This window comes from Onychomys torridus, chromosome 13 (assembly GCF_903995425.1).
Source record: "Onychomys torridus chromosome 13, mOncTor1.1, whole genome shotgun sequence".
NCBI classification, from domain to species: Eukaryota; Metazoa; Chordata; class Mammalia; order Rodentia; family Cricetidae; genus Onychomys; species Onychomys torridus.
Window position 1 is genome coordinate 47,482,165 of NC_050455.1, and position 22,808 is coordinate 47,504,972.

The window sequence follows — 22,808 nt, forward strand, 5'->3', positions numbered from 1 at the left end:
GAACAGTCTTTTAAAGAATAAGGAGAGGGCCAGGCAGTGGTGGCACATGCCTTTAATCCCAGCATTCAGGAGGCAGAGGTAGACAGATCTCTGTGAGTCTGAGGCCAGCCTGGTCTACAGAGTGAGTTCCAGGACAGCCAGGGCTGTTGTTATACAGACAAAAAAAGAAAGAAAGAAAAAAGAAAAAGAATAATGACAACCAATGCTTCTTAAATTACTGAAAAGAGAAGAAAGAGAAGGAGCACTTACAAACTCCTATTAAGCCAGCATTATTTTAATATTGAAATTAAGTAAACACACACACACACACACACACACACACACACACACACACACAGTACAGGCTAATATCCCTGATGAACAAACATATAAGCAAAAATTCTCAATAAAACACTCCCAAGCTGAATACAGGCCTGTATTAAACAGATCATCCACCATGATCAAGTTGGTTTTCCTCTGGTGATGCAGCGACAGTTTGACATATGTAAGTCAGTAAATGTAATAGCACAAGTGGACTTAAAGACAAAAGTCACATAACCAACTAAATACATACAAAAGAGGCCTTTGACAAATTCAATGTGTCTTCATGATAAAAGTCTGAGGGAGAGTAGGACTGGAGGGAACATACCTTAACATAATAAAGGCTACATCATCCTTAGTGGAGAAAACCTAGAAATAATCCTATTAAAATCAGGAAGAAGATAGGTCTGTTCGATGTCTCTACTCTTCTTTAATATAGTGCTTGAAGCACTAGATAGAGGCATAAGACAAGAGAGGGCTACTAAAGGGATACACATAGAAAAAGAAGCCAAATCATCCCTATTTGCAGATAAGTTGATATTACACAGAAGAAGCCCCCAAAATCCTACCAGAAAACTTCTAGACCTGATTAAGAATTTCAGCAAAGTGGCAGGATACAAAAGCAACTTACAGAAACCTGTAGTCTGGGAACACTGCCATTCATAATAGCCTCAGAAAATATCTAGGAATAAACCCAACCAAGAGGGTAAAAATCCTCTACAATGAAAACTTTAAACCTCTGAAGAAAGAGATTGGAGAAGATACTAGAAGATAGACCTCCTACCCTTGTGGATTGTTAGGATTAATATTGTGAAAATGACCTACAGCCATTGAAATCCCAATCAAAATCCCCATGGCATTCTTTACACTAATTATCAAATTCATATGGAACCCTGTCTCCACATAGTGAAAGTAACAAAGAACCGTGCTGGAGGGATCACTGTTCCAGAATTCAAGCTGTGGTTGCAGAGCTAATGTAATAATAATTAAAAAAAAAAAAAAAAAAAAAAAAACAGCATGATACTGGAACAGAAGTGAATGTGTAGAACAACAGAACAAAATAGAAGACTCAAACATGAATACACATAACTACAGCCACCACATATTTGACATAATATGCCATGTGTACACACTAGCAAATAGCATCAGTAACAGGCAATACTGGAAAAACTGGATGATTACAGATAGAAGAATGGATTTAGACTCTTATCTCTCATCCCACACAAAAATCAACTCAATTGTATTAAAGACTTCCATGTGAAACCTGAAATGCCAAAACTGCTGGATAAAAATATAAGCAGTCTGCTGTAAATATGTAGATGTAAGATAATGTTTCTAACAGGATTCCATTTGCTCAAGCTTTAAGGCCAACAGTTGACAAGTGGGACCTCATAAATCTAAAAGGCTTCTGTACTGAAAAGAAAGCCACAGAGTGGGATGGGATCTTTCCCATTTATACAGATGACATAGGATTAATATTCCAGAATTACATAAATATATAAATGTTATGTGGTGGATTGACCTTATGTACTTACATACCTTATATACTTATACTCCATTGACTGCTCATCAAAAGCAGCCTCATGAGAGAAAGATCAGATAAGACCTGCAGATATTGTACGCTGTCTTTTATCAGAAACTTTCATACTCGAATGATGGGCTCACAAGCAAAGAGACAATGGTAGCATGGATTAAAATTAGTTGTAAGCTCTTTGTATGTGCAAGAACCATAAAGTTAAGAAACCAAATGGCCCAATTTACAAAATAGGTTATGAGTCTAAATAAAGAGTTCTCAAAGCATAAAAATGGTGCTCTTGCAGAGGATTAAAGATTGATCCTCAGCATCCATATGTAGCTCACGGTGGTTGGTTACCTCAGTTCTAGGGATCTGGCACGGCGCTCTTGCCCCCAGAGGCACTGCATGCAGATGGTGCACTTACATACACACAGCAAAACACTTAGACACATAAAATAAAAATAAACAATTCTAAAAAGGAAAAAAAAATGTGTCAGGCTTGGTAAACGTACTTTTAAGTTATTGGTCTGTGAAGTACAAGAGACTCCCAAACAATATAGGTTCCTGCCTTTGCCCTTGGTTGCTTCCCAGCAATCAAAGGTAATGCCCCATTGCTAAATACACTGCATGCTCAGACACTTAGGACAAAGGATCAGAAGAATTGAGCTGGATCTGACCTATAAGTCTCTTCCTTAAGGATTAGCTCTCATCATACTGGGAGGAGGTAAGAGAACTGTCAATGACATAAAGCAACCACTAGTTCTACCCAGCTATGATGCTTACAAACCGCCATGACTAGAAGAACAAGATATCCCAAAAGGTACAGCAGTGACATTCATATCCTAGTGAATAATCAACAGACTGTCTAATTGGAATGTATGACCACACAAAAGGAGGACTTCCTATCTGCTAGGGTAAACCTATTTTACTACCAGTGGCTGATGAGATGCTGTGGGCCCTGAACAAGAACTACTATTGCCACTTTGCTAAAACAGTAACACTTTTTCTGCATTCTAAATACCCAACCTTATGCCCACAGATAAGTGTAGCTGACACACCTCATCAAAGGAATTTGTTTTTGTAGCAGATGGACATCATTATAGGTATCCAAAAACTGGTCAAAATGCAGAGAACAACTGACTGTGGGCTGACCAACCATCACTGATAATCTGCAAAACAATTCCAAAACCTAAGGTTCATTGATAATGATGAAAGAGGGGCCAGAAAGATTGCAAGAGCCGGAGGAGCAGGACATCTCCTGTAATACAATGTCTTCTCTATATTACAGAGAGGCTGCACCCAAGAAGCGATTGATGTGATCAATAAACAAGACCAGCACAGTGCCCCACTGGTTGCCACGCCAGTATGGATGGGGAAATATCACAAGGCCCCATCCCTAAAGGAAAAGCTGCAAACAATTAATGGCTGCTAAGAGAGGGAGAATTAATCTTCTCCAGGGATGACCCGCCCCCTAATAGGTTATCCAATCCCAAGAGATCAGCCCTAAACACATAGATATAGGAGCAATAGCAAAGGGACTCAGCAGGCTGTATTTAAAAATTTGTGTGTGTATGAAACAATAATAATTAAAGATCAGAGGCCATGAATTTAAGAGAGGTTGGGAGAATTGGAAGGAGGAGAGGAAGTGTGTGTGTGGAGGGGGAGATGATATAAATATACTACTCACATGGGGGATTCTAAGAAATAAAATGAAAATAAAATTTTCTCCAACAAATAAATTAATCCATTATTTTCAAAATTCAGCCTTATATTATTAGTTCTCAGGTCCAGGGAAGCATGTAGCCAGATTTTTTTTTTTTTTTTACCAGAATATAGTCTGAATAGCAACTAGCCCAAGTATTTCTAGACTCCTAATTCCCCTCTATACCCTCATGAGCTGGGCCTCCACTGTGTGTGTGTGTGTGTGTGTGTGTGTGTGTGTGTGTGTGTGTGTGGGCATTTCCTTCAACATTCTTGTATTCTAAGCTCAACCAGGATGGCCTATTCTGTCCTCCTCACAGTATAGAAGAGGTAAGCCCGAAGTATTAAACCCTTCCATCTTTTTCTGCAAACCAATTCCAAATGCCAAAGATCAGGTTTATCACAACAACAACTCGCTTTTGCTACCAGCTTTCTGTTAATTACTTGTTTCCTTGCTGCTGTAAAATACCAGACTCAACAACAAGAAGAAAAGGGTTTATTTTCATTCACAGTTTGAGGGTATGGACCATTACAAAGAGAATATCATGCCAGACAGGAGTTTGAGGCACTTAATCAGATTGACTCTATAGTCATGAAGCAGAGAGAGATAAATGATGGTGCTCAATTAATTTTCTCCTTTGCATTCACTCCAGGACAAGAGCACATGGAATGCCTCACCCAGAGTTAAGAGTGGATCTTTATTAATTAAATCTTGGTTATACCTCATAGGCCTCCTCAAAGGAGAGTTTTCTATGGGATTCTGAAGACAGTCAAATTAACCATCAGTATTAACCATCACAAGAGACTTTTAAAATAAAGTTATGAAACACATTAGCAAACAAAGGTATCAAGTTTCAAAGGAGGGAAAGTCATATTTGCTAAAGAGACTGAAAGAATTTTCTGAAAGGTTCAATGTCACCTGAGACTCACGATGACAAGGAGGCATGCAAGAGGTAGGAAAGTGAAGGAAACTCTTAGATGCAAGCAGATGCTTGGTGTGATGGTGATGAGGAGAATCAGTAGGTGGGAAGGGGATAGTTTTCTTGTTCACAACATATAGCCTTCAAGAATAGGGGTAAGAAATAAGAAGTAGTGGGGTTTAGGGTGAAGATAGTATGTGAGGCAAGATGGAGAATCTGGGACTAAATTTTCAACTGAAGAGGCAATGTACAAGCCTCCAGTGCATGGGGCAATACAGAGAAATCTGGAGGAAGCCTAAGAAGAACTGAATACTCATTTCACCTAACCTCATACTTTGGCTGAGGGAAGGGTCTAATCAAATCTATTTGGATATAAATTCTGTGTCTCCACTTGCCAATACAGAGAGCCAAAGACAAGTTAGGCTTTTCTCAAAGATGTGTATTTTTCCCCAAAGAATACTTTAGGAAGAGCGGCCTGAGAAATACTTGTTCATTAAATATGTTCTGGCAGCAGCCAGACTCTATCAAGCACATGATAAGCACATAATAAACTTGATTCTTGAAACATTCGTGGTTTGATTCTTTTGTTATTAACTGTCGTTATTAAGTGCCTACTGCTGTCTCTGGCAAATATATGTTATAACTATGCAAAAGCTATGTCAGTCATTATAAGATAATGATAAGCTCATGTACAAAACATTCTTGTAGGAAATTTTAACTTCTTAATTAAATTTATGACTATAAGCTGGACAGGTTTGTGTCAAATCACATACCCTCGTGATCTTTTTTTTTTTCCTATAAAAAAGGCAAGTGCTCTCCAGTGTCTTGCTTGATTCAAGACCATCTTTATTCTTGTAAGCTACATGGCACTCTTCTGAAATCTATTCCTGATATATTCCACATGCAACTACCCTGCCCCTGGAAGAGAAGCCTTCCTGCTACATTGGAGGGGTTTATAGAGATGGTGAAATAACAAACCGTTGAAGTCTGTGAGAACCGTTGATACATCTACCCTTAACCAGTCTTGCAAGAGGGAAGCTGCTTTCTCCAGATGAAATCCCATACTTTCTATATGAGTGGGTCAGCCTTTTGCAGGGTTTTGTGCTTACAGAGCATGCTTACATTAAATTCATCAGTTGTTGGCTAACGAGGCTGGCCATAAAGTCATCTTGATCTTGGCTGTCTTCATAACAGATGGGTTCACTTACAACACAGCCCATCATTCAAACTCAGTAGCCTGGTTACCCTCTGCTTCCAAACGTGGCTTCGGATCTCTAAACTTCATAGGTATTGCTATAGCTGAGGATAGAGTCAAAGGATCCTGCATATTGAGTGGTCACAGAAGTGTGTTAGGGCCTTACTTACTGCAACAATCCACAAGACACATGCCTGCTATTTTCCCACTTCGAACAAGCTGCCAAACTCAACTGGGTTAGGTTGACCTTGAGTTTGAGTCTGGGATTCAAAACCTAAGGTGGAATGAGATCAGGGCTTAGCTCCTGAGAGGTTGAGTGAGCAGGGCCAGGGCCAGAGCAGCTGCTTTAGAGTAGCAATATGGAAAACAAAATCAAACAGTGGGTCTCTTCAGGTGACTGTGCTGAGCTGCAAATGATGGATTTTCACACTGAGATTGAGGCAGCTTTAATATCCGAGACAGCCTTTTTAGATTCTGAATGGGGAGAGATAGCAAGTGCAACATGTATCTAATTTTCTTATTCTATTAATTTTAATTAATGTACCCTTTTAGTGCAATTCAAGCATGAGTGTGTGTGTGTGTGTGTGTGTGTGTGTGTGTGTGTGTGTGTGTGTGTTGTGAGGAAGGAGGGAGGGCCCTTTGCTGCTTTGTTGTTTTGTTCCTGTGTATTGACGTGGCCTTTAGAAGGTGGCTTTTGTGTGCAGCCAAGAGACCTGGTTTCAAATGCCAGCAGGAGCATCTTCAGGCTCATTAATAATGGAGGCGTCTGACAGGGGCAGCTTCGCTTGCTTTGTTTCCACCGCAGATGAAAGGAGACATGGATCTCTCTGTTTTGCCCAATAACAACCATCCTGACAAATTCCTGCAGCTTGACGTGAAGTCTTTAATGAGGAACTCAACCCTTCTGCAGGCTAGCCTCGCGAGATTTCCGGGTGGAAATTTTCCTGCTACACAACACTGGCAAAACCTTGTCTACTCCCAGGTAAGATCGAAGGACCTATAAATACAGGTGGGGAGCTTGTTTCTTTCTCACTATATGACATTTTCTCATCCTTGCAAAGGAGGCTTGGGGAGGGGGTGGGGGGTACCTGTCAGCTGCTCCTTCCTCCCCACCCCTTCCTGTAAGCTCTGTGCAAAGAAGTGCAAATTCTCCCTCGGATTCACTCCCCTCCAATCCCTGACTGCTCTGCCTGTCTTTGTTCCAAATGTGCGTAGCTTTCCTTTACTCCTTCCCTTCAGAACATTTCAAAGCAACTGTTTTCAAATAAGATTCGGGGGAGGAAATACTTAAACTCCGTCTGTTGCTGTGAGCTATGCATAAAATATCAAATGCGTACAGCGCAAGGGTGTACCTGCCTGAGCCTGGTCTCTGCGGCATTTAGACTCCCATTTCCTTTGATACAGAAGAGTGAAGGGTACCGATGAGTGGCGGGGAAAGATTGGCCGGGCTCCATCTTGGAAAGGAAATGGCTCTCAGCTTTGACGCGCCTCTGCCACAGGTGTCCGCATGGACCATCCATAGGAATAAGACCTTCCAGTCTCAAGCAGTTCTCACTGCTCTTGTTCTTTCACAAAAGAATGCAGCTGATGGGTTCCGTCTGCGGAGAGCCACACAAAGGAGGCCCCTGCTGAGGCTAATCAAACTGGGATAATCTTGTTTTAAGATGTGGAGGCTAATGGTGTTGAAGGTTACTCTAGGTAGCTAGAGGAAAGGACATTGCATTTCAGAAACGATGCGACTGTGCTACAAGCCCCTGTAAGTCCTTAAATCCTTTGGAGTGTTCAAATTCCGTGGACAGAAATGTGTTTGCTTTTAAGAACAGTGGCTACTCGTGAGTCCTGGTGTACAAGGCCTATTTGATGGTGGGGTTGTGGGCTCCTTGGAACATGCGTCATGAGTTCATTCAGAGTCAGATACACTCAAATGATTATGTAAATTGCCTCTACTTTATAAAGGGTTCAGTCTATTTCCATTATAAGTCAGCCCGTTATAACAATTGAATGTTGTTGTTTTTAATTTTGCATACAGTCTTTGAAATCCCCAAAGCCTTGTGGCTTTCTGTACATACCAATTTATCATTGTTTTGTGTCTTGCTTGGTTAAATGAAATAAAGTCCCTTCTTTATCTCATTTTTTTTTTTTTATGTCAGAGAACAAAAGGATTAAAATTGTTTCAGAAAATTTTGCCCCTCCTCCACCCCCCAGTCTGTGAAGTACACGGTAAGGACTCGTAGCCAGTAGATTTTTCTGGACTGTGACACAGCAATCTTCCTTGCATGTTTTGTTCGGTGCTGTGGTTGGCCAACTGCCCCCATCTGGAATTTCACAACTAAAACTCACAACCTGAGGAATCCAGGCCCTTTTGGGCCTAAATAATTATTCCAGGAACAAAGAGGTGTACTTCTGCATATATACCTTTAATAAACTGCCAATAAATGATCTTTTTTTTACCCTAAAAGACAATGCCAAGTAACTTAGGGAAGGCCAGTTTACTACTGAAGTAAAAAATCCTGGGAAGGAATGCTAGACAAGTGTGACATCAGGAAATGAGGAAAGTGCGCTTCAAACTATGAGCAACTGCATCTGGTCCTCACAGTCATCAGCAAACGCCTTAGGTAGATCTAAAAACCAAGACTGACATACTTGTTGAGTAAAAAGTACATAAATATGAAGAAATGGGGACATGAAATTTTGAGATATTCAGAATGATGCTTAAAATAATTCATCCATATGCCAAGAGTATTGAATGAGGTGTTAAGCATGTCTCAAGAGGGAGTTACCAAATATTTCTTATTTAAATTCCTGGATGGGCCGTGGATTAAAGAAAGAGAAATTGTGCAAACACAATGCTTGTGTATGAAATTCGCAAACAAAATTTAATTAAAAATTTAGGTTCGATCCACAGGAAGAGATTTTGGGATTCAGTATGATCTCTTGAAAAAATAATGTGACACTCACTTTGGTTTCTTAAGAAGTGAAAACAAGTAATGTATAAGGAGAGGACAGTGGAGTCTAGTTTCCTGTAACAGTTTAAGAAGTAGAAACAGAAGTGCTGGGCTGTAATTCAGTTGATAGAGTACCTGCCTGACATGTGGAAAGGCCTGGCTTTCATCCCGAGCTCTGCATAAAAGATGTGCAGCGTACACCTATAATCCCAGAGTGCACTCATTAGGCAGGGCCAAGAGCAGCAGGAACTGTTCAGTTGTATAAGGAGTTCAAGGCCAGCCTAGGCAACCCTCAATTTTATCTCCATTTTGTTTTGTTGTTGTTGTCTTTTTTTTTTTTTAATTTAAAAAAGGAAATAATAGTATTGAGTTTGGAAAAATAACGGATAATATTGTTACTTCCCTGGTGTTTGGTTTGGTTTTAAGGCAGGATTTCATGTAGCCTGGGCTAGCCTCAAGCTCAGTCTGTAGCCAAAGGTGGGTGTCCTTAAAGCTGTGATACATCCTCCTTTTTCATGCCCTGAGGGTTGGAATTGCAGGTATGTGCCACTATACCTGGTTATTGAAGCTTTGGATATCAAATCCAAGGTTCTTGCATACTAGGCAAATATTCTACCAATACACTAGCTAGCAAGCAAGCAAGCAAGCAAGCATGCACACACACACACCACACAAAGACACACAACACACACACAACCCCCCCATACACACACACACACACACACACACACACACACACACACACACACACACTAAAACCTTTTTGAATTAAGTGATAAAATATTTAAAGGCGTCCTATTGGGTGTTGGTTTTTCTAGTGAGCAGCTGGACTTCTGAGTCTATTCAAATGAGCTCTGTCAATTCCTGACTCCTTTCACATTGGTTTCAGAACCCCGAGGCTTCTCAGAGGAAATCTGTGAGCTGGAGTGAAAAGCCAGTGGTGAGAAGTGGGCATCCTTATCTCTAGACAGGCTCATTGGCTGATTTCATGTCCTAACCTGCATCCTTCACTGCTTTTCCATCCCACACCACTGTTTTTCTTAAATATCAACACTCCATGTGTTGTCCATTTATGTGCATGCACATGTAAATATGTTTGTATGAAATGAGTGTTAATTCTATGTAGGTGTGTATGTATGTGCATGTGTGTGTTTGTATGTGTGTGGGTATATGTACATGTGTATATGAGTTTATGTGTGTATATCTGTGCATGTATATAAATGCATATGTGTTTGTACATGTATTCTGTGTAAGTGTATAAACTGTGTGCATGTGTGTGTATATGACTATATGTATTTGTGTGTATGTGTATTTGTGTAGATGTATGTGTGTATGTGTGTGCATGCATTTGCGCTTCAGCCTACCATTCTGTAACGCTATGTTTTATGTTCACGGTGTCATCACTTACAACATTTCCATTGCTTTTATTTAAAACATAGTCTAAATGATTACAAACTTTGGAGTTGGGATATGTCTTGGATGGTTTCTAAAGTTGTTTGTGTACTTTCCTTTAGAGTCCATCACACAATTAATGTTTTGGAAATACTCAGAAAATGGAGTATTTCCAGTGTGAATTGATTGCATTTGTTAATTTTGTTGTATAAACTGCCTTTGTCTTTGGGAATCTTCTGTATGGATGGATATATATAACTTTAATGATTACTTTAAGTTTTATTTTTACTATAATTTATAACATACATAAAATTTTATAGTTATTATCCTTTGCCGATTTATTCAAAACTTTTATAGCTACCAAAGCTTCTTACCTAAATATCTATTTTGTTTGATATATTATATTGTGATATTATTCTATTATATTATATTTTCTGTAGTGGTTCACAATGTTATTTTGTAAAAACAAACATCTGCAAATATAATAACCTAATAGGGTATGTAAGGTATCTGTACCCTTGAGATGTTTATGCTGCACACATCCTGAGGAGCTTATCTAAAAGCAGAATTCAAATTCTTTTTCTGGAGGTTCTTTCTACAGTATCGGGTCTGCATTATGTCTGTAGACCGAGAAGACAGAGAGGAAGACATAAATACTGTTGGGGAGGTTAGTAGTCAAGCTTGAATTTCAACCCAACTGTTGTGTGTCTTGGAAGAGGAAATGGATTTGTTGTGTGTCTAGCCAGGCACTACTTCATTCTTATCCTTTAAAATAGATAGATGCCATGTTTAAGATATGATGCTTCAAATATGCTATAGATAATCATGTGTGTGTGTGTGTGTGTGTGTATGTATGTATGTATGTATGTATGTATGTATGTATGTGGAGAGAGAGAGAGATTCCTAAACCCTTGCCCTCCCCACAGAATTGACAACCACGATTGTCTATCAAATTGAAGATTCTATCTAACCACCTCACTTCCCAGTAACTCCTGCAAGCCATCCTAATCCTACAAATTCCCCTTTAAAGAACCCGGATTATTGCCCTACACTAATTGCTTCCTTTCTGAGTGGTGAAGAAGTCACTATTCCAAAATCCTTCTGAAATCTCTCCAGGAGTGCTTGTGCAGACCTGGAGGTGAGGCAGGATCGCTTCCGCCCTCTGTGAAGACCCCCGACTTGCACTCTGCATAGCCTCATGCTCCAGGCTTGGGAGGGTCTCCAAATTTATTTCTACTCTTATTCATAGGAATTTGGATACCTTATTTTTGTTTTCTCAATCTTGGGTCTCTTGTTTTTGTAGTTATTCTCAGTTTTGATGTCTAAATGACTGGAAATGCAGACAAAGAGTCTGCCCAGAATCCCCAAGTGATTATTTTATTTGAGACTTTAGTTCCCATCTTGTAGTGTCGTCAGCAGTTTATTTCCTATACAATCTATTTAACGATTTGTTTATATAATCCTCTTTATTTAGCCTCCGACAGTTCTTCCTGACATAAAGACTCTTAAAGGCACTATAGAGCACGGGTCTCCAGCTGGCCTTTGGAACTTGCTTTCCTGTTCCCATTTCTCCAACCTCTGGCTTAGTGGCCACCAACCGAGGCTTATAAAACCAGACCTTCAACATAATCTTTGTCTTCAGTTACTTCACAGCGGAGATATTTTCCTCCTCTTAGTATTTTTTTGTTTGTAAGTAATTTTACATCCCCGTGTTTGGGGCCTGCAGTTATTACCCCAGGAAACACCACACCTTTAGACCCTCCTCGGACACTTTTAACCATCCTGTTGAATTCCTCAACTCTACTCATATACAAATGTTCTGAGAAGGTAGATGTGACTATGCAAATTTTTACATTTGCAACAAGTATCTGCTAGTTAGTAATAATTATCTCTCGAATTACCATAGTAGCATGTATACCAAATTATTTCCAATGTTGAATAACTGTCTTCAAGCTTCCAACATCAGGGAGTGGGGATATGGCTCGGATGGTGAGATGTTCGCCATGCAAGCTTGACACTGTGTTTGGCTCTCCAGCATTCACATGAAAAGCTGGGCTGAGGGGCAGGTTTCCATAGCTCCAGTGCTGGGGTGAGGTCGTGTTGGGACAGATGGATCCCTGGGGCTCACAAGCAGCCAGTCCAGTTGAATTAAAAAACCTTGTCTCAAAAAATAAGGAGCAAGGTGGTTAGGGAAGACACCCAATGTCAGCCTCTGGTGTCCACTCATGCGCACATGTGCACCTGCATGTGTACACACAAGCACATGTACATGGAGAAGCATGTACATACACTATTCACATACAAAACAAGTAAGAATAAAGTTCCCAGTGCTCCTTCCCAGCTCTGGCATGCTGCACAGTGGGACACAACTGCCCATTTCCAGCGGCTCTTCAGCACTGGAGAGGGAGGTCACCACCCACCCCTGTGACAAGTGGCAAAGTGACAGTCTCTGTCGATCACGAGAACTCTTAGGAACAGCAGATGGACAGGGGACGCTTCACTTTTCCAAACAGTGGTCATGGTTTTGAATTGCTTATTTCATGGTCCTGCCATCTCAGATCCCCGTCTACAGGGTCAAAAAACAAAACAAACAACAACAACAACACAACAAACAAATAGTGACAGAAATCATGAGGAAGAGTTTGGAAACAGCTTGGATACGACCTCACGTCACTTCTGCTGTGCTTTCTTGATTTCGAAAAGCCTGACCCCAAACTAATTTCAGGGCAGATGAAAGAAGCTGGACACTGCATGTGCTCAAGCCAGGGAACGAAACTGGTTGTGTGCAGCCAGGCGCCATGCCTGGGTCTCTGTGTGCACATCCGCCTCCTTAAACTTGCATCCTTCCCAAGTTCTTAAAGTCGAGGCATTTGATATTGAATCACATTTTAGAATCTGATCTTCCAGTCTCGCTCAACTGAAATAGAAAATGAAACCTGCTTCTGCTTAATGTGCTTACTTAGGGCTTTTCTTTTGTGTGCTCTTGAGATGGGCTCCATTTTATACCTGCGTCCTCTTAAGGATTGGCCAACTTGCCTTTAACATTTCTTACTGCTCTGGTAATTTGGAGATAAATCAGTTTCCCTCATTTCAACATCTCTATTCATTCCCTGCAATTAGTTCTTAATTTCTTAATAACACCTGTGTTCAACTTTTTACTTTCCAATTCTTTACTTTAAATTCAAATTGTTATATTGTTTCCACCTCATTGATTTCTGTTTATTTTCAGAATTCCTTTGTTTCAATCTTCCTGCCTATCACCAATTTTACTCCCTCTTGATGTATATTTTTAGAGGGTCTCATTTTAAGGGCCTGTGAGCTGCTAACCTTTAGAATTTGTTTGCCTGAATATGCCTTCTAGCTCTTTTATTAAGTATATTTTACTTGCACATTAAAGTATTAGGATTAAAATAAACAAAGTATGGCTTAATATTAAAAGTCTAGTTAAACTTTGAAGTGTTACTTTAAATAAATAGTGTCAATGGAATTTATTTTACAGTTCAGTTTATTGAAATAACAGAAATGCTACTGAATTTTCTTCTTAGTATTTCACCTAAGATGTAGCATGCAATATTGGACTTTGTAGATGTTCCTTTATTTTCTTAAATTGATTTGGGAAAAAAAAAATAGTAAAATACAAATGAACCACATTTTTTCTTTTTAAAATAAACCGCTATTTGAACTTGCTAGGTAAGCATTCTGCCATCAAACTATATCTGTAGCCCCAGGATTAGTATTTATTTTTGTCTTGGCATTAGATAATAATAATTATTTGTTTGGCTGTCTCAGGGATGGGACCCACGATATCCCATGTGCTCAGTGCCCAAGCCACATCCCCAGTAATCGTATCAAATTCTTTTTGAATAATTTAATTAAGATGGAAAACATTAAAAATAACTGATTTCTTCAGATTAGTAATGAAGCTTAATATTAAGTTTTCTTTGGTGTATCCTTCAGACATAAGAATACTGTGCAGTTCAGAGACAAAAAAACACATTTCAGGAAAATATTTAACATTTTTCAAGGATATGGCCTAGACAAAAGGCTTAAAAACTGCTTTAGAATATACCTCTGGCGGTTTTGATACCTTCACATATTAATTCTCCTAAACCTATATATATATATATTTTATAGTGTGTATATACTTTTCTTGAGCCACGCATTTTATTTCCCTCATTTATCAACCCTTCTTATTTATGTGAGATGGGCAGTGGAGCAGGAAAAGAACCTAACAGAGACAGCTCAGGCATGTCAGAAGAGTTAGCCCACTCCAGAAATGATCAAAGCTGTCCAGGCTTGAAGAAAACAATAGAGTTCTAATTGTGTGAAGCTCCAATAACCTTAATTTCTTGTCAGGTTGCTTTTATTTAATTCAGAACAACACTTATGAATCTATTCATCTTTGAGCTAAATGCTAAGATAAGATTTATTATATGATTTAACATATAAACTATAAATTGACGTTTTAGAAGACACAAACCAAATTAAAGTGTTTTTTTTTTTTTTTTTAAAAAAAGGGGGTCTCCAAATTGAGCTCTAAAACTATGAAAGATGCATTTATTAAGAACATAATGGAAGGGCTGGAGAGATTGCTGCTCTTCCTGTGGACCCAGCATCTACCTTGTCTGTAACTCAAGTTCCAGGAGATCTCATATCTTCTCTGGCCTTGGAGTACATTGGGCCCACATGTGATGCAAATATATATGCACATGCACACACACACACACACACACACACACACACACACACACACACACAAATACACGTAAAATAAAAATAAAATAAATAAATCTTTTTTTTTTTTTTAAGTCACAGAAACCCAAATGCCCAGGAGAACATAAATGGTTTTATCTAGATTATTTTTCCCTTTACTTACAAGTTATTCCAGAAGGACATGTAATGCCAGTCCACAATTTTAGTTTATATAAGTATATATTTAATCTATGTCCTAAGAGAAGCTGAGACCATTGATGTATGGCCAGAGGTTGTCATACACATGACTCAAAGGGACATGATTCCTATTGGTATAACTCCAAAGTTCTTAGGTATCATTTTTTTTTTTTTAATTTCAAAAAGTCAAGAATTGATTAACTCGGTGGTCAATAGACACACAGAGGTGAGTGGTGTTAAATTGACTCAGTTGCTCTATGACTTTTCCTGGAGCCACGGACCATGTGACCAAATCTTTCCAGCTCAGATAGGGTGCTGATAACAGACTGGAGAAATGACTCCACCCAAGTCTAGCTTAGTGGAGCAATACGTATTACGGTAACATAAAGGAGCATGGGCAACTCAAAGGCGGCTGTAGGTCCAAAACATCCAATCCCAATCCAGCACGTATGTGAACTCTCAAAACTTGCATCCCTGTGCCCAGCTTGTGCCAGTGGACAGCAGCCCCACTGCCAAGTCTCCTCTTCCCTAGCAATGGTTCGTTGCTTTTATGTCCGTGGGAAGAGGCCTTGTGACCTTGGACCTTCCTGAGAATTTAAGGGTCTTGGGTTTTCCTGAGCCTGGTAAAATGCATTATTAGCTTCCCAGGTTTAATGAAACTCCCCTCTTGGTCTAGCATGGAGTGTTTCAGTTTGGGGGAAGAAACTAAGCGGAACCCCTCCTCAAAACTCTCTAAAATAGGAGCTGAGGGTGTGTTTATAAAAAGCCAAGACATTTAAAAGGGGTTTTTACTTTATTTATTTGTGTGTATGTGTGCTTGTATGCATGTATGCTTATACACTTGCATGTGCCTGCCAGGACATATGAGTGTGGAGATCAGGAAAAAGGCAGTACCAGTTTCAGGATTCCATTCTCTTCTTGTGCTATGAGGGTCTGGGGATCCAATCTCTGCTGGCAGGTTAGCAGCAAGCCCCTTTACCTGCTGAGCCATCTTGTTGTCCCAGAAAAATGTTTTTAATCTTAAATTTGCTGGATTCATACAAAAATATTAAATACAATTTTTATGGATCTTGGAATACACTAAAAAGCATAAAATGCCATTAAACTTGAATGCGTTTGAGCTGGAAAACTGGGTTTCTTCAGAATTCTACTAGATGAATTGGAGAACTGTGGTGATATTTTGTTTGTGCTCTAACAAATAAAGCTTGCCTGGAGATCAGGAAGACAAGGGAGCAAACCACAGCCACTTCTTACCTTGCCAACTCCTCAGCCTGAAAGGGGGTGAGCTCCTGTCTCCTCCCACCTTATATTCCTCTCTCAGCACAGCCATAGCACTTTCTAAGTGCTTGGATTAAAGGTGTGTGCCACCACTGCCTGGCTTCTACAGTTAACTAATGGCTAGCTCCTCACTGTGATCTCCAGGCAAGCTTTATTTGTGAGAGCACAAACAAAATATCACCACAGAGAACACTATTCTTTCTTTGTGGCCGGAAAGTGTCATCGAAATGGATATTAAACTGAACACGATAAAATATAAAGAGAGAACTGAGTTAATGGTAGGATTCTAGATCAAAGTAGATCCCAGAGTCATTTTTCAATCTGTTGAATTTGAGGCAGAATCCACAAATCTTCAGATACAGATCTCTGCTATTTGGCTTCTGCTATCTGCCACCAGCAAGCCCATCTCATTTTTTTTTTTTTTTCTTCTCCTAGCAGGGAGAAAAGAGCATCACTTCTCATCGAGCTAAGGGATTTGGTGGGGAGAGCCCAGCCCTTCCTGACAATCCTCCACCATCCATGTCTTCAGTCATGAAGAATAACCCGTTATATGGTGACGTAAGCTTGGAAGAAGCTATGGAAGAAAGAAAAAAGAACCCTTCCTGGACCATTGAGGAATATGACAAGCATTCTGCGCACACAAATCTCTCTGGACATCTGAAGGTGTGTATACTAAGAATTACCTTCAACTAACTGTTCAGCCAGATCAGCTAGGGGAACCTGAGAAGGTGTTGTAGAAGTAACAGGAGTTCCTCACTAAACACAAAATCTCCAGACTACAGGCCCTTTGGGTCCTTGAAATTATTTCTTTTCCGGCCAGTATTTGGGGTTATTTGTCTTGTATTCTGCATAGCCAATGGCATCTGTGTAGTGCAGAGAGAAGAAAATCCAGGTAACAACGACAGAGGGGCTCCTGGGAAGGTGAAAGTTGTTTCTCAGATTAATTGGTAAGGTCATATATGTTCTCCCTAGTTTGTAATCTAGTGGCTGTTTATACTCTTGATCACTTAGGGATGAATTTCTTCCTCTACATTTTTCTAAAACAACTTATGCAGTGATCAGACTTAGGCAGTGTTTGAGGAAGTCCTTAACAATGATCACTTCATTAACATTCTAAGACTACGAATTGATTTAAGATTGAAGGTTTACGTGTTGCCCATTTTTCTTGTATCTCAAAACAAACCTTTTCAACAAGGAAAGATATGCATGAACTCACTCACCCAGCTTAAGATTTCTTCCCCCACCTTTTTCCCCTTCTTCTCATGTCATCTACACACAGAAGACCCAAATACCTAAAAACCAGAGTGGACCCTCTGTTGTCTGAAAGGACTGAATTCCTGACCAGCTTCGGCTTGCCTCCACCTGCCTTAGGCCAGAAAAGCCTGACATTTCCAAGTACCCTTCATTTAAAAATGTGTGGCTGGTGCGAGTCCGTACCTTAACCACCTGCAATGAACTACATTTTTTTAAAGGGGACAGTACCGTAGACTTTTATGTACTGCACACACATTTTAAGACCTCGACTGTGCATGCCTTGAAATACATAATGGTCTGGAATCACTGACAGATCTTAATCTCCTAGCTTGAAGGTTTCCTCTCCCCTTTGGCTTCTTTCTGAGAAGTTTCCAGAACATTCCATGGCAACAACAATGCATTTCTTTTCCTCTTCTTTGTTTTGGTTTAATCTTGTGCTTCTTACCAAAGACTTCATATCGTTAAGTCTATTATTGAGGAAAACACATTGATTTATTTCCCTCACATACTCACGTATTGCTGGGCACAAGCTAAGGCTTGCTTTCTTAACCTTTGCTGTGTGCACATATGACAAGGGGGTGGTGGGGATGAATGTTACATCTCTGCCTGCACACAAATCCATCTGACTGAGTGAATAGAAACAGTTTACCTGATTCAAAGACTGTCATTTTCATCTGCCAATTAAAAAAATATATAATTAAATTTGTTTCTCAAAAATTTTATTTTTTATTTTTAAGTTTGGATACCAGACTAAGGAAACTGAAGATCATTGGCAATTACTAGAAATGTTTTAAGTTACATTTATAAAGATCAAACATAAATCTAATAGATGCTCTGTTGCTAAAACTGCCAGTCCTCCATCTAGCTGACCCTCTGCACTCGCACGGACACACACACACACACACACACACACACACACACACACACTTCTCAAAGCAGTTGTGCTCTCAGGCTTGCCTGTGCACTGACCCATGATGTCCCTCCTCAATACTAACTTCCAGAAGAAACTTCCAGGAAGCCATGCACCCTGCTTTCCTCAGAACTTCTTATATATGACTTCCTTTTCTTTAGTCCGTACTTCCATCCTTATCTAATAAATAGCAGACCGGCTCCTGACTTAAAGTTGTAACTGGTTTTTAACCTTTAGTTTTTATTTTGCCTGTTTTGCCATGCATGTCTGTGCACCATGTGCATGCAGTGCTCTCGGAGGCCACAAGTGTGTGTCCGTCTCCTTGAAATTGGAGTTACAGATGGTCATAAATGTGAACAGCCATGTGGGTGCTAGGAATCTAACCCAGGTCCACTAGACGAGCAGCCTTCCCCTATAACTGCTGAATTCTCTTTCCAGCCCCATCTTTTTTGTCATTTTGATACCAATATGGACTATAAACATTCCGAGTGCCTTTGTATAGTACTATTTTTATTTTCTAAGTGGCCGAGTTATAAATCACAAAAGCTAAAAGAAACGAGACACTTAATTACCAATTCGAGCTAGAGTGTGACTTTAAGAGAGGATTGCCTCCGTGAGGGAAGCCATTGGTGAGAAAAAATCAAAGTCCTAAATGTGCAAAATGCAGGACTCTGGTTGGGGCACAAATGAGATAAAAAATGAGGGCAATGCAGACCAGGGTTTTTAAGTCAGTGTTTTTCCTCACAGGCCTTCCAAACCCAACTGCAGTTATTAAGCACTTCTAAGTCGGTGGTTTAAACCCACTTTCCATTGCCCAATCCATGTCGGCTCCTTATAGGCAAGTCCATGTCCGCCCTAGCACAGCAGCCCTAAGTCTGAAGCTAGTTCAGAGATCCTACAGGCAGCCAGCTACCAGGACTTGGGTTTGTGACACCACTAGCTGACGTCCACTACAACCACGGAGGGAGATGGCCTCTTTGAAATGCTTCAAAATATCCAGGCAAGAAAATCCGAGGCCTGCCGTTGCTATGTGAAAGTGGTAACTCAGCTATCTTTGTCCACTTAATATATGAGAGACAGGCCTGATTGCATTAAACTAATTGGAGATTAGAGGAAAGTGTTTTGTTTTGTTTCCAAAAAGTATATGGAATAATAGAGTGTATAGGTGACTTATTGGGTACTTGAGGGTAGAGTTCTTAAAAAGAATTCTCTGGCTCTCAACAGAAGATGGAGCCAATGAGATAGACACCATATGGATCGAGCTAACAGGCGCAAAGAAGCATTGTGTCCCCTGACTTTCTATGTGGAAGATGTCCTCAGCTCTGCCATGGAAGTAGCTCTTAAGACCTAGCTTTATTCTTCCTTCCGGGGAGTCAGTTGGGGTTTCCTGAAACCTTACCAAATTCTTATCCCTGCCACAAAGATGAGATAAAAACTTCCAAGGTCCGTCTAAAGCTAGGAAATGGTAGTTGTATTTCAACTCACTTAACTGGCTTATGGCCATTATTCATAAGATGTTAGAAATATACAATTGGTTACAAGATGACTATGATGTTTCTGGCTTGGAAGTGTCAGGAGCTTAATACAGGCATTGCGCAGGCCACCTAACAAAGTCTGATATCGACAGACACATTTCCTGCAGCTATCCGTGCACAGCCAGGCTATGGCAGTGTATCTGAGACATTTAGAGATGTCAAGCCTACTGTTTGGGCCTTGACACTTAAGCCGTAGCCCAAACAATGCGAATCCAGACTCTCTGGTCCTCTGGCAGCATCTTGTTCCCAAGTATCCACCTGTAATGCTGACTGATGACCTATCCGTGGTATTTCCTCTGTGTTGTTTTCTTTTAGGAAAACCCCAATGACCTGCGCTTTTGGCTCGGGGATACATACACTCCAGGCTTTGACACTTTGTTGAAAAAAAAGAAGAAACGCAACAAGCGGTCAAAATTATGCCACATGGGTCTGATTTTACTCGTTGTGGCCTCCATCTTGGTTACCATAGTGACGCTCACCACTTTGTTTGCCTAAGGATGCTGCAAATCCTTCTTTCGAGCTCTAAAACGGCTTCTTACAGGAAAATCTGTCTGTGCGTTGTGAATGTATGCGTCCGCGTCGCTAGCTGTGTGGCTGAACACCGTTGCCCTTTAGAATGTGAGCATTGCTTGTGGTATGCTGGCCCCTCTGCTCTGTTCTGTGAAACCCGCGTGTGATTCCCGGTCGGTCTGGGTTTTCTCCTTTGTGAAGCAGATATTCCCGGGGATCACAAAAACAAAAGTCACTACATGCAACCCCAACCAAGCCTAACGATAGCGAGCCGAGCATCAGGCACTGACAGCCACTTTCCTCAGTGCTCATCTGGTTTCACCACACCACTCGCTCCTCCTCTGGGCACTGCGGAAGTTCCAGCCATCCTGGCCAGCTGCGGGGGCCACCTGAAGACTTCTGCTGAGCCACCTGTCAATTTAGGCCTGTTTTACCTTCCTTTATCTCCATTTATGTTCGGGAAAAGGAAAAAAGTGGGAGGGAGATGTTCTATCCTGTTCTAATTTCCCCAGTAATCCTTTATAATGACCCACATTTACGTTGCTGTTTCAGCAGAGATAAACGTGGTCGGCCATTGTGGTGTGTGTTTGTGGGTTGATGGAAACCGGCAACTGTGACCTCTAGTGGCAGTGGGTACATATTCACCAGACACAGTGGGTGGGGCACTGGAGAGACCCCCAAGAATGCTGCCACCCCTGAGTAGTCAACTGAATGACAGTTAGACCTGAAGGAGAGATTATCAGAGGAGGGAGCTGATTTAGTAAGAACTGGACTAGCCTTTCCCCCAGTGTCATTTCCAGCTGAGTGCTGGGTGCAGAGACCTGGGAACCAGCGCACCCTCTCCCTGTCCCAAGACGTTCTTCCCTACGGCGCCCAGTGCCCCTCCCAACGCTATTTAGTGTGTGCAACAAGGCTTTTCTTCTTCCCAAAGAGTGCCGTCTTCTCGTGACCTTAGATAACGCCTTATTATTTCACTGTATTGCTCATAAAGATACTTGAAGTAAAGTGTATACAAATGAAGGTTTACAGGACAATAAATTATTGTGTACAAAGCAAATTTTGTCTTACTGATCTTTTTTTTTTTTTTCCCCCCGCTGGGTTCCAGTCCAATGAGGAAAGAATGGCAGGGAAATGGAGGTGGGGGTCCTCCTCACCAGGCTCCCTCCCCCTGGGGCTGCCCATAGATTCTGCCTGCTCTCACTGCCTTCAAAGCTTGACTGCTCCATGTTTGCCTTTGGGGACTCAGGTCATGCCCAGAGGTCACCATGCATGGTACTCATCTGTGCTGAACTGGGTTATTTGTGTCTGTCCAAGACAGCGCCCAGATAACCTTCTAAAGACGGGATGGGTAGCCACAGAAATGTGAGCTCCTAGCCTGCCCTGCCCTGCCCCCACCCAGGCGTCCCCTCCTCCTTCCAGGCAAGCACCTAGGATTCCTCTCCTCTCTAGCCTCCCTCTCCTTATATTTATGATACCTTTGGACACTCATTTCTTCCGCATGAGTGGATTTATTGCTTTGCTTTTAAACCAATATCCACCGCTAGCTTTCGGAGTAACTGGATTCAAGCTACAACATTGTCCCTCACTGAATTAATGGTATGTGTCTGCACATAAGGGAAAGTCGTAATGGGAATGTGTCCTTGTTCGAATGCAAATTTATAACTTGCATGCACTTCTAATTCCCTTGTGAAAACAGCTCTAGCGGGAAAAGAAAAGAAAAGAAAGAAAGAAAGAACAAGAAAAGAAAGAAAAAAAACAACAACGAGTAAGGTCATGGAAAGCCCAGTTGTAATGGGTCTGTCCCGGCTTATGTTCAAATCTGGGCTTGCTTGAGAGTTTCTGATCCAGGCCCACTGGGTTTTTTTTTTTTTTTTTTTTTTTTTTTCTTCCTTTCTTATAAGCTTTTTAAATACAGCGTTGGCACATAGCACTGGTCAATAAATAATAAGTCCCATTGTCACCAACACTATTTTAGTCTCTTTCTTAACCCCTAAGTTGGGTTAAAAAATCTGAACATCTAAATTCTTAATAATTTTTTTTCAAATAAAAAAGTTGCTTTATTATTGGAAGGCATCTCCATGAAAGTTTGCTTTCTTGTTGGTTTTTCTTTTGTGCTTTATTCTTGCATACTAAATTGGTGTGTTGAAATCCTATAAGCTAATAATGTCACAATTTCCAGGAAAAAAAATTAGAATGTTTACACTTTTGTAAAGTGCTGCTCTCAAATATAAACAGAAAGATTTGAAATTGGTTTTCACCTAGTAACGATTTTTTTCCGGCTGCTGCCACCTAGTGGAATATTTAATTAGCGGCCTATGGGGAAAGCGAGGCCCCAGACTCCTCCATTTAACTAGAGTGCGCTCCTGCCACCTGGAGGTCACATTTATTATGCCGGAGCTTACATCATGAAGAAACACCGCAGGAAGAAATGAGCTTTGAGCTGGCAGGATAAAGGGATGAGA

The 22,808-nt window shown here is 40.7% G+C and overlaps 1 protein-coding gene across 2 annotated transcripts; it reads left to right on the top strand.

The window, feature by feature from the left end:
- Positions 1 to 6,288: 6,288 nt before the first annotated feature.
- Minar2 (membrane integral NOTCH2 associated receptor 2) lies at positions 6,289 to 21,403 on the top strand. 2 transcript variants are annotated; one of them, XM_036205000.1, is made up of 4 exons: positions 6,289 to 6,614; positions 9,467 to 9,517; positions 16,573 to 16,800; positions 20,152 to 21,403. In XM_036205000.1, exons 1-4 carry the CDS (start codon positions 6,438 to 6,440, stop codon positions 20,329 to 20,331), a joined length of 636 nt encoding a protein of 211 aa, XP_036060893.1. In that variant the 5' UTR covers positions 6,289 to 6,437; the 3' UTR covers positions 20,332 to 21,403. The 2 variants fall into 2 exon arrangements, with proteins under 2 accessions (XP_036060893.1, XP_036060894.1); XM_036205001.1 differs by lacking the exon at positions 9,467 to 9,517 and having other exon boundaries at positions 6,290 to 6,614.
- The last annotated feature ends 1,405 nt before the right edge of the window (positions 21,404 to 22,808 follow it).